This window comes from Sapajus apella, unplaced genomic scaffold (genome assembly GCF_009761245.1).
Source record: "Sapajus apella isolate SASKATOON/1434 unplaced genomic scaffold, GSC_monkey_1.0 scaffold130, whole genome shotgun sequence".
In the NCBI taxonomy this organism is placed as follows: domain Eukaryota; kingdom Metazoa; phylum Chordata; class Mammalia; order Primates; family Cebidae; genus Sapajus; species Sapajus apella.
In genome coordinates this window covers 3,103,225-3,118,473 of record NW_022437070.1, presented here as the reverse complement: position 1 = coordinate 3,118,473, position 15,249 = coordinate 3,103,225, and the positions used below count along the sequence as shown (strand labels likewise).

At 54.4% G+C, this 15,249-nt stretch overlaps 1 protein-coding gene across 1 annotated transcript; it reads left to right on the top strand.

Moving 5' to 3' along the window:
- The first annotated feature begins 1,973 nt into the window (after positions 1-1,973).
- CEACAM16 (CEA cell adhesion molecule 16, tectorial membrane component) lies at positions 1,974-14,702 on the top strand. Its single transcript, XM_032262703.1, has 6 exons — positions 1,974-3,443; positions 5,080-5,986; positions 7,779-8,123; positions 8,444-8,722; positions 9,975-10,253; positions 12,212-14,702. Exons 2-6 carry the CDS (start codon positions 5,950-5,952, stop codon positions 12,667-12,669), a joined length of 1,398 nt encoding a protein of 465 aa, XP_032118594.1. The 5' UTR covers positions 1,974-3,443; positions 5,080-5,949; the 3' UTR covers positions 12,670-14,702.
- The last annotated feature ends 547 nt before the right edge of the window (positions 14,703-15,249 follow it).

The following is a 15,249-nucleotide window of genomic DNA, read 5'->3' as shown; positions in this document are numbered from 1 at the left end:
CCTGAGGTCAGATCCCTGAGCAAATATTACAGCCCCTTCTGCCCCACCCAAGATAAGGAGAGGCTGAAAGGGGTCCAGAAACCTGCTTCCGCCCAAGAGATTAGCTCCAGCCACACCTCAGTATCAAGGCCTCCCCATCCCTGCCCAGGGAGGATGGGACAAGGATTCTGCCACAGAGGCCCAAGTCCACCGTTTCATCTAATACGTATTAATGATCTCAATAGCGGGCAGGGTCTTGAAAAGGAGATAAAGGAGTCCCAGCCTCCTCCCGCTCCCTAGGGAACTAAGTGACTGGTGAGATAAGAGGGCTGGGCAGGCAAGGGGTGACCCTGACCAAACAAGGTCACAGACGGTGTCCCCAGATGGCTGTGCTGAGACTAAGACCCACCTGCTCCAACCTCATGAGGCAATGGCCCAAAGCTTCAGTTTACCTGTCTGCAAAATGAGCTTTCTTGTGGGCGGACAGCGGGGAGCTGGATGAGTTAACAGGAAAAGCTGACGCTGTCAAAAAGAATCATGGGCCAGGCGAGGTGGCTCGTGCTTGTAATCCCAGCACTTTGGAGGCCGAGGCAGGAGGATCACGAAGTCAGGAGTTCAAGACCAGCCTGACTAACATTGCAAAACCCCATCTTTACTAAAAATACAAAAATTAGCTGGGTGTGCTGGTAATCCCAGCTACTCAGGAGACTGAGGCAGATGCTTGAACCCAGGAGGTGGAGATTGCAGTGAGCTGAGATCACACCATGGCACTCCAGCCTGGGAGACAGAGCGAGACTCCATCTCAAAAAAAAGAAAGGTGAAATGAATGTATTTAATACAACATATGCAACATGTCATTCCAGTACGGAATCAATATAAAAAATGATAGCCGGGCGTGGTGGCTCACGCCTGTAATCCAAGCACTTTGGAGGCCAAGGCGGGCAGATCACCTGAGGTCGGGAGTTCAAGACCAGCCTGACCAACATGGTGAAACCCCATCTTAAATTTAAAAAATATATAGAAAAATTAAAAAATGATGATTTTTTAGTTTTACATTATTGTATGTGTGTCTTTCTTTTTTTTTCATCTTTTTTTTTTTTTGAGACAAGGTCTCGCTCTGCCGCCCAGGCTGGCGTGCAGTGGTGTGAGCACAGCTCACTGCAGCCTCAACCTCCTGGGCTCAAGCGATCCTCCTACCTCAGCCTGCCAAATAGCTGGGACCACAGGCATGCAACGCCACTCCTGGCTAATTTTTAAATTTTTTGTAGAGACGACTTGCCATGTTGCCTAAGCTGGTCTCAAACTCCTGAACTGAAGCCACCCTCCCACCTCAGCCTCCCAAAGTGCTGGGATTGCAGTGTGAGCCACTGTGCCTAACTCCCCTTATTGAACCTCTACTCCAATGTCGCTCTGAGGTGTCGCCTTGCTGCCCTGCACAAACCAGTGCCCAACCACCTCCATCCCTCCCCTGCTTTTTCTCCACAGTGTTGTCACCACCTGTTCTAATTCTGCTCATGTTTGTATTTGTCTATTCACTGTCTCCCCAATCAATAGGTCAGACGTCAATCTACGTCTATCTTATTCATGGCTGTAACCCCACCGCACCTAGCGCAGTCCCTGGCACATAGTAGGTGGTCCATAAACATTTGTCAAATGGTGGAGGAACAGCAGCGTGCTCTGACGCAGGCCCAGCACTGAGTGCTCCATGCGCCTATTTTGTTTTTTTGTTTTTTGTTTTGAGACTGAGTCTTGCTCTGTCGCCCAGGCTGGAGTACAGTGGTGCGATCTCAGTTCACTACAACCTCTGGTTCCTGGGTTCAAGCGATTCTCCTGCCTCAGCCTCCTGAGAAGCTGGGATTACAGGTGCCTGCCGCTGTGTCCAGCTAATTTTTGTATTTTCAGTACAGACAGGGTTTAACCATTTGGCCAGGCTGGTCTTGAACTCCTGACCTCATGATCCACCCGCCTCGGCCTCCCAAAGTACTGGGATTACAGGCTTGAGCCACCGCGCCCGGCCCCATGTACCTATTTTGATCCTCAGAAGAGTCCCAGGGAAGCCAATGACATGACCACCCACACCCACTGCACGAACAGGCAAAAGCCCCTGCCCACGAGGGCCCTGTCTGCTTTCTGCCCAGCCCTGGGCCTGCTGAACAGCAGGTGCTAAAGAGCCTGCAGCTCTTGACTGAACCAAGGATCTGGGCTCATAGCCGGGAGCACCAGAGGAGGGGCCAGGGAGGTGGAGGATGGGAGCAGGCTGGGAAGGGTGGGGGTGACACCGCGGGGCCTCTAGAACCCAGCCTGGTCACACTCTGCAGGCAGATAGTGGCTCACCAGGAACCTGAGCCTCTCTGAAGACTCCTCTCTGTGTCATCCACACCTGGTGTCCAGTTCCACAAACATGCTCTGAGCCCCTGCTCCGTGCCAGGCACTGTGCTGGGCAGTGCTGGGGACACAGTGGTGACAGCCCAGCCCTGCCCAGCTGAGGCTCCCAGGTCAGTGGGGGAAAAAGACCCAGCCCCAGACAGCAAGAACCCAGGGCGGTCAGGGCTAGGACAGGGAATCCAGGGGGTACATGACCCAGCCTTGGAGTCCAGGAGGGCTTCCTGAAGGAGGGGGTTTGGGGAAGGCAGTGGAATAGAGCAGAGGAAAGCAGGGATATTCTGGGTAGACAGCAAGTGAGACAGAAGAACTGAAGCAGAGGGTTCTCGGAAGCAAGGGGTGTTCTATATAGCTGGTCAGGTGGGCAGGGGTCAGGCTGGGCAGGGCCTCCTGGGCCACAGCAAGGCACCTGGGCTTCCTCCCAAGGGCACTGGGGAGCCACAGCAGGTTCTGTGCAGGGAGGGGCAGAGTCAGGTTTCTGTTTTAGAAATAGCCTCTGTCTGCCATGTGGAGGGGCAATGGGAAGGGGTGAAACCAGGGCCAGAGACTAGAGAGGAGGTTAGTGGGGAGACAGGAGACCCAGGCAAGGCGGGGTGGTGGGTGGTCACCTACACCAGGGCGGGGGCTGCAGGCAGGGAGAGAAGATATACTTGGAGTCAGTTGCCAGAGGGAGTGGCGTCCTCGGGAAGTAGGGGAAGCATCAGGGATGAAGCCCCGGGTCTCTCTTCCCAGTGATGAGGTGGGCAGTGGCACCTTCCCTGATAAGGTGACCAGGAGAAGAAACACTTCTGGGGGAACACGCCAAGGTCAGTTTGGGACAAGGTGAGTGAGAGGTGCCCAGGGACATGGGGGAGGCATCCTGACTGATACTGGGACGAGGTCCCAGGGCTCCGGGCCAGGAAGGAGAAGGGGGAGGTGAGGTCGCAGGTGGGGAGAGGGAGCAGGAGGCGCCAGGACATCCTCCGAGCCTCTCACCTGGCCTCACCCTCGCCTCCTCTGGGCCTCCCCCCACCCCCGCTTGTCAGAGCCCTGCCCAGCGAGGTCAGCCCAGGACACGGTGCTGGAGGAACAAACGAGGACAGGTGAGCACAGGTGTGGCCCCTGCCCGGAAGCAGGCTGCTGAGGCCTCAGAGGAACCACGACCCAGAAGCCATCAGGATGTGGGTGGTAAGAACACAGCTACCAGCAACTCTGGCCCCGAAACCCCTCAGTTCCCGCCCAGCAGCGTCTCAGAGACACCTTCCCTGGTATCCTCCCTGCACCCCAATTTAAAGTGGCAAACCAGGCCAGGGTCAGTGGCTCACACCTGTAATCCCAGCACTTTGGGAGGCCAAGGTGGGAAGATCACTTGAGGCCAAGAGTTTGAGACCAGCCAGGGCAACATAGCGAGACCCCATCTGTACAAAAAATAAAATGGCATATCCTTTCTGACTTATTTTTCAGTCTGACATGTAAGATATTTACCTTCCCTTGGTTTACTCCGCAAATGTCGGCCTCCCGAGGGCAGGGGTTTCATCTGTCTTGTGTACTAATGCATCCTCAGCGCCTAGAACAGTGCCTGGCAAACAACAGGAGCGTATTCAATATTCGTCCAATAATTGAATGAGTGATTTACCGAGCATTTGCTCTGCGCCAGTCATTGCGGTAAGCGCTGTACTTCACACGTGTGTCTCCTTAATCCTTACAACAGCCCTGTAATATGAGGACCATGTTTTTCCCATTTTACAAATAAGGAAACTCAGGCCTGGCCAATTCCACAAATTGCCCACGGTCCTGGAGGTAGAAAACAGTGGAACTATGTCCAGAGCCTATGCTTGCTCCTATGAGACAGAGTCTCGTTCTTCTTGCCCAAGCTGGAGTGCAGTGGTGCAAGCTTGGCTCACTGCAACCTCCGTCTCCCAGGTTCAAGCAATTCTCCTGCCTCAGCCTCCCGAGTAGCTGGGATTATAGGCACTACAGCTGCTTGCCACCACACACAGCTAATTTTTTGTATTTTTAGTAGAAGTGGGGTTTCACCATGTTAGCCAGGCTGGTCTCGAACTCCTGACCTCAAATGATCCACCCGCCTCGGCCTCCCAAAGCGCTGGGATTGCAGGCGAGAGCCACTGCACCCGGCCCAGAACCTGTACTTTTTATAGCAGCCGCACCAATCAGACCTCATGTTCAGGGTCACATCCGCCAGGCCCTGGCTTCAATTCCTGACTTGTGGCATCTCACTAACTGCTGTCAGCAGCCCTGAAGTAGGGTCCATATCATCTCTATTTTTTTGTTTGTTTGTTTTTGAGACAAGAGTCTCCCTCTGTCGCCCAGGCTGGGGTGCCGTGGCATGGTCTCTGGTCACTACAACCTCCATCTCCTGAATTCAAGAGATTCTTCTGCCACAGCCTCCCTAGTAGCTGGGATTACAGGTGTGGGTCACCATGACCGGCAAATTTTTGTATTTTTAATAGAGACAGGCTTTCTCCATGTTGGTCAGGCTGGTTGCGAACTCATCACCTCAGGTTATCTGCCCGTCTTGGCCTCCCAAAGTGCTGAGACTGAAGGTGCCCGCCACCATGCCTAACTTTTTACATTTTATTTTTAGTGGAGACAGGGTTTGACATGTTGGCCAGGCTGGTCTTGAACTCCTGACCTCAAATGATCTGCCTGCCTCAGCCTCCCAAAGTGCTGGGATGACAGGTGTGAGCACCACACCCGGCCACCATCTCTATTTTTCAGAATCATAAATGAGGACTCAATAAGGGCGTCTCCCCAGCCCCACTTTGGGTAAGTGCAGAGCCAGTGTCAAAACTCAGCTCTCTTTGGCCCCAAAGCCTCCAAATACACCCATTTGACAGATGGGGGAAAACAAGGCCTGCGGAGAGGGAGAAAGAGAATGTGAATTTCCGACCACTTTGCAGGAAGCCAACAAGAAGCAGAGCCCTGAAGAAAGCATGTGGCTGTACAGCTTCCTGCCCTTCTATCTGGGTTTGCACACAGAGCAGGGCTCAAATCCCCTCTCTCTGCAGGAACCTGGACAAGCAGGAGTCCCCACCTGGGGCGTCGGTTTCTCCATCTGCAAAGGGGAGTCCTAAAGATGCCCACTTTCCAGGGTTGTTTATTTTGCCATCCATGGAAATAACACCTGTAGGTCCCCTGCACGGGGTGGGGCCAGGAAAGGCGCAGTCACTTTTTACTGATTTTATTCCTTGGAGACTCCCAAGCTCTCCCAGGAGGCCATGGGCCTGGGTGGTCGGTAAGAACTACCCAAAAATCTTCCCCCGCTTCTCCTCCCTTCTCCTTGGTGACCTGGTTCTTCTCCCAGTACCAAATCCCGGCCTTCAGCACAAAGAGGGTTAGGCGGCTGCCCCAGGAGGCCTGGCCAGGTCACGGCCTCTGCCTGGTACCTGCCACACCCACCCTGGTACCCAAACTGGGCCCCAGATCCTTGGTGACTCGATCCCTCCAAATTCAGGTGATCTCCCCTGGCTCCAAATCACCAAACCCTCCCAGGTCCAGCGGCAGACGGAGCCGAGCCCCAACCAGGAAGGGAGTCTGAGCGCTGGGACTTCAACGCCACCATCTCCAGGACTCTTTTTGGGGTGACAGATGGCACTGACTGGGTACAGCTGGCTACTCCTCAGTGGTGAGCGAGAATGGCACCCCCCAGCACCTCAGCCCCCCAAGGACCCCAGGGAGGAGAGGGGATCCCGAGTCCGAGAGAGGGAAGGTGTGAGCCCCAGTATGCTAGGGAGGGAGGGCAGCCCTGCTTCACACTGGCACATTCACCCCTCCAAGAGGCACCTGCATGGGGCAGGCTGGGGACAGCCACCCAAAGAGGTTTTTAGGATGGGCTTTGGAGATTTCTAAGCCCAGGGCACGAGCCAGGACAAGAGAGCCACTGTTGCTCCTCCGTTTCTGCGGGTTTCTGTGTTTTATCAGCTATGGAAGCCTTGACGAGGCTGAACTCTTCCCAGCAGCTATTTCTCCCAGAAGATGTCTTGGGGCAGTTGCTTCTCCCTTCTCAGCCTCCATGTACCTATCTATGAAATGGGCCTCACTGACAGGGTTGTGTGAAGGTCACTATCAGCAGCACTGGTTCCCATATCTGCTGTGTGCCTAGAGCTGTTCTGAGAGCTTCTCATATGTTTAAAACCACCTATGAGGGGCCAGGCATGGTGGTTCACGCCAGTAGTCCCAGCACTTCAGGAGGCTGAGGCAGGCAGATCACCTGAGGTCAGAAGTTCGAGACCAGCCTGGCCAACATGGTGGAACCCCATCTCTACTAAAATACAAAAATGAGCCAGGCGTGGTGGCACAAGCCTGGTAGTCCCAGCTACTCGAGAGGCTGAGGCAGGAGAATTTATTGAACCTGGGAGGTGGAGGTTGCAGTGAGCCAAGATTGCACCACTGCACTCTAGCCTGGGCAACAGAGAAAGAATCCGTCTCACACACACACAAAAAAAACCAAGCCACATATGAGGGAGGACCACACATGAACCCCACTTCCCAGGGAGAAAATGAGGCTCAGAAAGGTGAAATCACTGGCCGCTGTCACACAGCCAGAAAGTGGCAGGACTCAGGGCTAGACCGGGAGTCCCTAGCTCCTAGCCATGCTCTAACAGCCTGGAAAGTACTGGAAAGCTGGCCAGGCGTGTAAGCACTGCCATAGCCACCGGTTCCAGGGAACTGCACGCCATTCAAACCCAAGCAGCCTGATCAGCTCATCGGGCTTGGGGCTGATCTGCTTGGTTGAGAAGGAAAGGCGTGGAGTGTTTTCATCTTACCCTTGCTTTCTGCCATAGGTGAGCTTGGAGAGGCCGAGGAAGAGCCCCAGACTGGGAGCCAGGACTCAGGGACAGGCCCTGACGTCCTACATGGGGCCATGCAATTATCTGGGCTGGAAATGCAGCCAGATCTTCTGAGACTTGGTTTGGTGACTGTCACGATGGGAAAACCCCTTGGGTCCGGCTTAAAGCCGTGGTCCTATGGACTGAGCACTTGCTTTGTACTTGCTGTATGCAAGACGAGATGCTAGATCCTTGCACACAGTTCATCAAACTCAGTCCTCACCACACACCCCTCCCTGGGACTGAGCCCTAACTAACATGTATTGGGCACTTACTGCATGCCAGGCATTCTAAACATGTTATGTGTGCAGAGTCCTTACAACCTTACGGGGCAGGTAGACCTGTCATCCCCACGTAAGAGTTGAAAGAACAGAGACACAGAGAAAGGCAGTGTACTCAAAGCCATTCAGATAAACTCCCAGAAAGATTAGGTGGCTAAGATGTGGAGAGTCAGAGAGTCAGGGGTTCAAATCCTGTCTGTGCCTGTCCTCATTTACACAGAGGACATTGAGCTGGGGATGTGCCCTGAGGCTGAGTCTCTTCTGATCAAACCTGCCTCATCCAACCCCTCTGACTCCTCTTCCTCAGCCACATTCCTGAGTGTGGGGGCCGAGATCTCTATCACCCTGGAGCCTGCCCAGCCGACCGAAGGGGACAACGTCACACTGGTCGTCCACGGGCTTTCCGGGGAACTGCTCGCCTACAACTGGTACGCGGGGCCCACGCTCAGCGTGTCGTACCTGCTGGCCAGCTACATTGTGAGCACAGGCGATGCGACACCTGGCCCCGTCTACACGGGGCGGGAGGCTGTGCGCCCCGACGGCAGCCTGGACATCCAGGGCGTCCTGCCCGGGCACTCAGGCACCTACATCCTGCAGACCTTCAACAGGCAGTTTCAGACCGAGGTGGGCTACGGACACGTGCAGGTCTATGGTGAGACACCCCCCAAAGCACCCCTGTGCCCAGCCAGGCCTTCCCACCTCCTTCTCAATCCTTCTTAAAAAAAAAAAAAAAAAAAAAAATCCAAAAAATGTTTAAACCATCAGGGAAAAGGGTTATAAAATACCATCAAAATGATCACCCCCTTCAGGAAGCCCGCCAGGATTAGACCTGCCTCCTAAACCATTCTTTGTCCCTCCGGCTGAGGGTATAGGGGCACGGCCACAACCCAGCTATGGCCTTGTCTGGGGAAGGGAAGGCCCTTGGAGCAGGCGGTGCCCGGCCCCCTCCCCCTCTGTCTCTCGCTTCCACAGAGATCTTGGCCCAGCCCACAGTCTTGGCCAACAGCACAGCACTGGTGGAACGTCGAGACACCCTGCGTTTGACATGCAGCAGCCCTAGCCCCACCGCCGAGGTCCGCTGGTTCTTCAACGGTGGAGCCCTGCCCGTCGCTCTCCGCCTGGGACTGTCCCCCGATGGGAGGACGATAAGCAGGCATGGCATCCGCCGGGAGGAGGCCGGCGCCTATCAGTGTGAGGTGTGGAACGCGGTCAGTGTCAGCCGCAGCAAGCCCATCAACCTGACGGTGTACTGTGAGTCCTCCTGGCCCCACCAGAGATGCCCAGCGTCCAAACCTCATCATGGGGAAACCGAGGCCAGGAGAGGGGGCCCAAGGGCACACAGCGAGTCAGCAGGCAAGCTGGGGTTGGGGACCAGGGGTCCCTCTTAAAGTGCTCTGGCCCTGGCCAGGTGCAGTGGCTCACGCCTGTAAATCCCAGCACTCTGGGCAGCCAAGGCAGGAGGATCACTTGAACCCAGAAGTTTGAGACCACTCTGGGCAACATAGCAAGACCCCATCTCTACCAAAAATATAAAAATTAGCCGGGAATAGTGGCGCATGCCTGTAGTCACAGCCACTCAGGAGGCTGAGATGGGAGGATTCTTTGAGCCTGGGAGGTTAAGGCTGCAGGTACAGTGAGCTATGATGGCACCACTGCACTCCAGCCTGGGCAACAGAGCGAGATGCTGTCCCGAAATAATAATAATACACTTGCCCCATATCCTAAAGGACTTCTACAGACCACCTTTGCTATTGAATAATCCTTCAGTTAGGAGCAAGACCTGCCGAGAAAGAAAACAGGACCAGCTGGTTTGAAAAAGGAGCAAGGGAGGGAATAGTGTAATGGGAGGGAACATGAAATGTAAACATATAACCAAAGCATGCAGTCATTCCCAGGGGCAGCAGTGTGCAGCGTGGAATCCTGGGATGAGGACCCATGATATAGAAAAACTTAGTGCCTGGAATCATAGACTCCTACAACCAGAGAATTCTGGACTTCAGAAGCACTGAATTCCAGACTCTGAGAATCCTAGAACCTCTAGATGCAGAGATTCTTAGAATCTTAGAATCTAGTCATGAAATCTTAGAGCGTAGAATCTTAGAAACATAGATTTCTAGAATCTTAGCAACTTAGAACCTAGAAGCACCAATTCTTGAAGCCCTAAAATTCTACACTCAGAATGGCTTTGTCAGAAAAAGAAAATCATTTAGGCTTTTTAAAATTTGTTAATGGAGCCATAGATTTCAGAAATATCTTGAAATGTTATCTGGCCCAACACATTCTTTTTACAGAAGAGAAAGCTGAGATCCTCTGAGAGGGAGTGATTCTCGAGATCCTAGAGCAAGTTAGAGTTAAAGCCAGGAGTCAAAGCCAGAGCTGTTTTTCCCCTCCTCTAGGTCAAGATATTCCCAGGGACCTAGCCTGGTGGAGAGAAAGCCAGGGGTACCCACCTCCACTCCCCTTTCCTTCTACTGCCCCATGTCTCTCCCTCCTACCCCCACAGTTGGCCCAGAACGTGTGGCCATCCTCCAGGATTCCACCACCCGCACAGGCTGCACCATCAAAGTTGACTTCAACACGTCCCTCACCCTGTGGTGCGTGTCCAGGTCCTGCCCAGAGCCCGAGTATGTGTGGGCCTTCAACGGGCAGGCCCTAAGGAACGGCCAAGACCACCTCAACATCAGCAGCATGACCGCTGCCCAGGAGGGGACGTACACATGTATTGTGAAGAACACCAAGACCCTGCTCTCTGGATCTGCCTCAGTGGTGGTCAAGCTCTCCGGTGAGTCACCCCCAGCCTGGCCACCCTGCAGTCCCCACAGAGGCCTCATCAGGCTGTGAAGGTTAGGCCGCCATTTGCCCAACAGAGAACTGGCACATGGTAGATTCACGGTTGATTCGTGAGCTGGGACAGATTGGCATAGCAGGCGGATCCCTTTGCATCTGGGTCTAAAGGGAGACCATACAGCCCATGTCCTGTTGACCTGGAGAACAAATGGCAAAGCACTGTGGGTTGACAGAGTGGAAAACCACTCAGATGTCACTTCAGGTGGGTGCCGCTGTTCTAAATTCTGTCACCAGCTGCTTAGGGCCTTGATCCACCCCCATGCCAGAAAGACAGCTGAAATTCTGTGCAGCCAACTAGACTGCCCAGCTATCTGACCCAGATGATGGGCACACACACACACAACTGGAGAATCGCAGCCAGTTGCTGGCAAATGGAGAAACAGCTGGGGAGGCATTGTCACCTGTCTTCTGCCCTAAAATGACCCGAGGGCTGGGGCAGTGCAGGCAGCTGGCATTTCAGAGCCATTGGGATCCTCAGGCGACATTTTCTCATCTTCAGGGGAATGGTGGCTTTGAACATTAAGGCCTCATTAATTCCACCTCGGTTCCTTCCCAAGTGGCCATCATCCCCGGGGGACAGTGGGGAATGGTCCTTCCCTCCCTCCCACTAACAGGCTGGGTCTCATCCAAGGGGTGGATTTTCACCCAAAGCAGAAATGGCATCCCCAGAGGTAAGTGTGCCTTCCGCCCCACTCACCTGGGGCTTTGGCAGCTGGTCTTGACAGGAGACAGGGGGATGGACCAGATGACCTCAGGCGCTACCCCAAGCCCTGCCTGTGCAGGCCAACATGGGGGGTGTCCAAGGTATGCAGGTATGTGCAGGGAGTGGATACAGTGACCCCAGGGCTTCTAGTACTATAAGCAACTCTGTGGTAGGTGCTGGGAGAGAGACAGAAGAAAAGGAGACACCACCCTCCCTCCACCTTGGGAGACTAATCTGATGGAGGAGACATGGCCTCTGTTCTTGGAGAGCTGATCCTGGGAAACATGGCTCCCTTATTCAAGGAATTCCTGGTCAAAGAGAAGAGGCAATGCCTCATCCTCCATGAGCTTCCAATCAGTAATGATTAGAGATGGCAACCCACCCTCAGTGAGCTCCTAGTCAGATGGAGGAGACACAGTCTGCACTTGGGGAGAATTTTCCTTCTGATGGGGAGACTTTGTCTCCAGGAGACATGGCCCTGTTTTTTGAGCATTCCTAGTCTGATGGGGTACCCACCTTTTGGGTACTCCTAATCTGATGGAGGAGTACAGGCCCCCACTTTCTAGGAATTTCCAGTCTGATGGAATAGGCATTTCCCTCTAATTTCTAGGGTCCCCAACTTGAATGGAAAAACTCAGCAACAATTTAGAATTTCTCAATCTGATGGAGGAAACAGGGCTGCCACCTCATAGGAATTTCCAATCTGATGGAGGAGACATGGCCTCCGACCTTCTAGAATCTTTCAATCTGATGGGGGAGCTATAGCTTACACATTATGGGATATCTCGGTGAGACAGATACAAGTCCCAACCATCTCATGGGGAAGACATGGTCCCCATTTTCTGGAATTTCCTCTCTGATAGGGGAGACATGGCCCCTATATTTTGGGAATTTCCAATCTGATGGAGGAGACATGACCCAACCCTTCAGGGTCTTCCAGTTTAATGGGAAGACACCTCTCAAAGGCTGGGGATTTGTAGTCTGATAGAGGAGACACAGACCCCTAGCAGACACTATTCGGACCCAGAATCCACCCCCACCACCACACAAGTCACCTCCTTCCTCAGTCTCCTTCCCAGCAGCCCACATGGGGAGTGCCAGCCAGCTGGGGGGAAGCCAGCCAGGGATGGGAGGGGGACACCATGCCAGACGCAGGCCAAGCTGACCCACCCCTCTCACTCTTTCCCCAGCTGCAGCAGTTGCCATGATGATCGTGCCCGTGCCCACCAAGCCGATGGAGGGCCAGGATGTGACGCTGACCGTGCAGGGCTACCCCAAGGACCTGCTGGTCTATGCCTGGTACCGCGGGCCTGTCTCTGAGCCCAACCGGCTGCTCAGCCAGCTGCCTTCAGGGACCTGGATTGCAGGCCCCGCACATACAGGCCGGGAGGTGGGCTTCCCCAACTGCTCGCTGTTGGTGCAGAAGCTGAACCTCACAGACGCTGGCCGCTACACACTCAAGACCGTCACGCTGCAGGGCAAGACTGAGACACTGGATGTGGAGCTGCAGGTGACCCGTGAGTATGCAGGAAGGGGAAGGGCATGCCCCTTGTTAGATGGGGGGTGGGGGTTTCCAAAAGGAGTCTGCTTCCTACATCAAGCTGGGAGACATAGACCAAAGATGGATATGCCTCCCCCATCAGACTGAAGGAAGCCTTGTCTCCTCCATCTGACTTGGGGGGTCCCCAAATAGGGCTCTGCTTCTTCTATCAAACTAATGACCTACACTGTGGGTAGACAGGCCTCTTCCATCAGACTAGGGGTTGCTAAAGGGGACCCCTCCATGCCTTCTCTCTCGAATAAGAGGTACAGCAGACTGAAGGTTTTAAAAGAGAAGGCATAGTCTGATGGCAGAGCCTCCTTTTTCCTGCAGTCAGGTAGACACTGAAACATAGGAGATATTACCTCTTTCACCATATTGGGGAAATGGGTTAATGAAGGAAGTTTACCTCTCCTATCAGACTGCAGGCATAGAGTAAGGATGAATCAGACCTTCTATTCAGACTGGAAGATCCTGCGCAAAAGGGATCATGTCTCCTCCTTTGTATTATTGCGAGGGCAAAGTTCCTACCATCAGATGGTGGAGTTTCTCTTTCAAACTGAAATAAGGATGGTCTGCTCCATTAGGATGGAGGCTTCTAGGTGTGGAAGTTGTGTCTCCTCCATCAGATAGGGAGTTCCCAGATGTTGGGGACCATGTCTCCCCATCAGACTGGGAGCTCCAGGAGTGAGGGTCTATGTCTCCTCCATCAGACTGGGAGCTCCCAGAGTCAGAGTCCATGTCTCCCCCATCAGACTGGGAGCTCCTGGAGTCAGGGTCCCTGTCTCCTCCATGAGACTGGGAGCTCCCAGAGGCAGGGACCATGTCTCCTCCATCAGACTGGGAGCTCCTAGAATCAGGGACCATGTCTCCTCCATCAGACTGGAATCTCCTAGAATCAGGGACCATGTCTTCTCCATCAGACTGGGAGCTCTTAGTCAGGGTCCCTGTCTCCTCCATCAGACTGGGAGCTCCCAGAGTCAGGGACCATGTCTCCTCCATCAGACGGGGAGCTCCCAGACTCAGGGACCATGTCTCCTCCATCAGACTGGGAGTTCCCAGAGTCAGGATCCATGTCTCTTCCATCAGACTGGGAGTTCCCAGAGTCAGGATCCATGTCTCCTCCATCAGACTGGGAGCTCCCAGACTCAGGGACCATGTCGCCTCCATCAGACCGGGAGCTCCCAGACTCAGGGACCATGTCGCCTCCATCAGACCGGGAGCTCCCAGACTCAGGGACCATGTCTCCTCCATCAGACTGAGCATCCCCAGGGATTTGTGAGTCCATGTTTCTATAGCAGAGCCAGGTTTCCCCCATTAGCTCTCAGACACTTGGGGATGAGATCCTTCCCCAAGTCTGGCATCAGACTGAGCACTCTCACTCTGAAGCCAAGTCCCTGAGTCCAGGATGGTGCCTTCTCTGTCACTGGAAACTTCCAGGATCAAGGACTCAGCCACTGCCAGACACCCACTTTCATCCATTCACTGATGAAACCCTGGTTTCCTGGATGAGTGTTAGGGGAGAATGCTGTTCAGTGGCAGCAGGCCACCCCGACAAAGCCTGGGATTCCTTTTCACCCATTCTCTCTTCTCACAGTCAACCTCCCTCCCTCGCACAAGGACCAACGCTACCTTCCTGAACCTGAACCTGGCACAGGCTGAGCGTGGGGCGGAACCGGCCACTGGGTGGCCCAGCCTGGGCAGGGGAGCAGAAGGGGTGGGGGCACTGGGGACCTGGTCCTCCACCTCCCTGATGGCCTCCTTTGCCCCCTCTCCCCATCTGCCCCCACAGCCCTGGGGTAGCAGCGTGACCCTGGAGACGTCCAGAGAGAAGAGCTTTTCACGTCATCCTCTCGTCCTCACCCCCTGAGTGGAGACCCCTCCCCGCCAGTGAGGATGCCGGGTTGTGGTCCTGCTGTTCTCCTGCTTCCACCCTAGAACTAGAGCCACGGGGCCCCACTCCCTCGCTGAGCTTTTGGGGAGCCACGAAGTCCATAAACGTCCTGGTTAATGCACATGTGTGTCAGCCTCTCCTTCCACCACTGCTAGCCCCCGCCATTTCCCGGTTGCCACAGTCACTTCCTTTCCTGCTTAAGACGTTTCTCAGTCTGGGTGTGCAGGTGCAAGAGGATGAGCCCAGATCACCGTGCCCCACACCCTACTGCTGGATGGCAGGGCCTTGGGCCCCTCCCACAGCACCCCAGGTTAGGCCCCTCCCACAGCACCCCAGGTTAGGCCCTTCCCACAGCACCCCAGGTTAGGCCCTTCCCACAGCACCCCAGGTTAGGCCCCTCCCACAGTGCCTCAGGTTATATGTGAGAGTCCTGCTCCCAACTGGCCAAGGACTTCCCCTCTTGGGGCACCAGCATTCTGTGGGACATGGCCCTCTGTGGGACTACACTGCACCTCACTTTGTCACCTGGACCCCAAAACAGGGCTGCCTGTGCTCGGGAAATGACCATATTTCTCAAGAAGACTTTCATCACCTTCTGGCAGTCCTCACCCATTTAATCAAAGACACACCTTTGTGTCTTCCATTGTCCTGGGATTACCTGGATGTCCCTCAAACATGACCTTCACAACCCTGAAAATATCTCCATCCTTCTCTAGCCACAGAAAAGGCCCTGTGGATGGATGAATGCAAGCAGGGCAAGGATCGAGGCGAGGAGTGCAGAGCTGGGAAGTGGG

Bases quoted from the DNA above. Each gene is read 5' to 3' on its own strand.
- CEACAM16 (XM_032262703.1), top strand. From the start codon at position 5,950: ATGGCACTGACTGGGTACAGCTGGCTACTCCTCAGTG. The intron at 5,987-7,778 runs GTGAGCGAGAAT...CCTCTTCCTCAG, and splicing joins CAGCTGGCTACTCCTCAGTG to CCACATTCCTGAGTGTGGGG. The intron at 10,254-12,211 runs GTGAGTCACCCC...CTCTTTCCCCAG, and splicing joins AGTGGTGGTCAAGCTCTCCG to CTGCAGCAGTTGCCATGATG.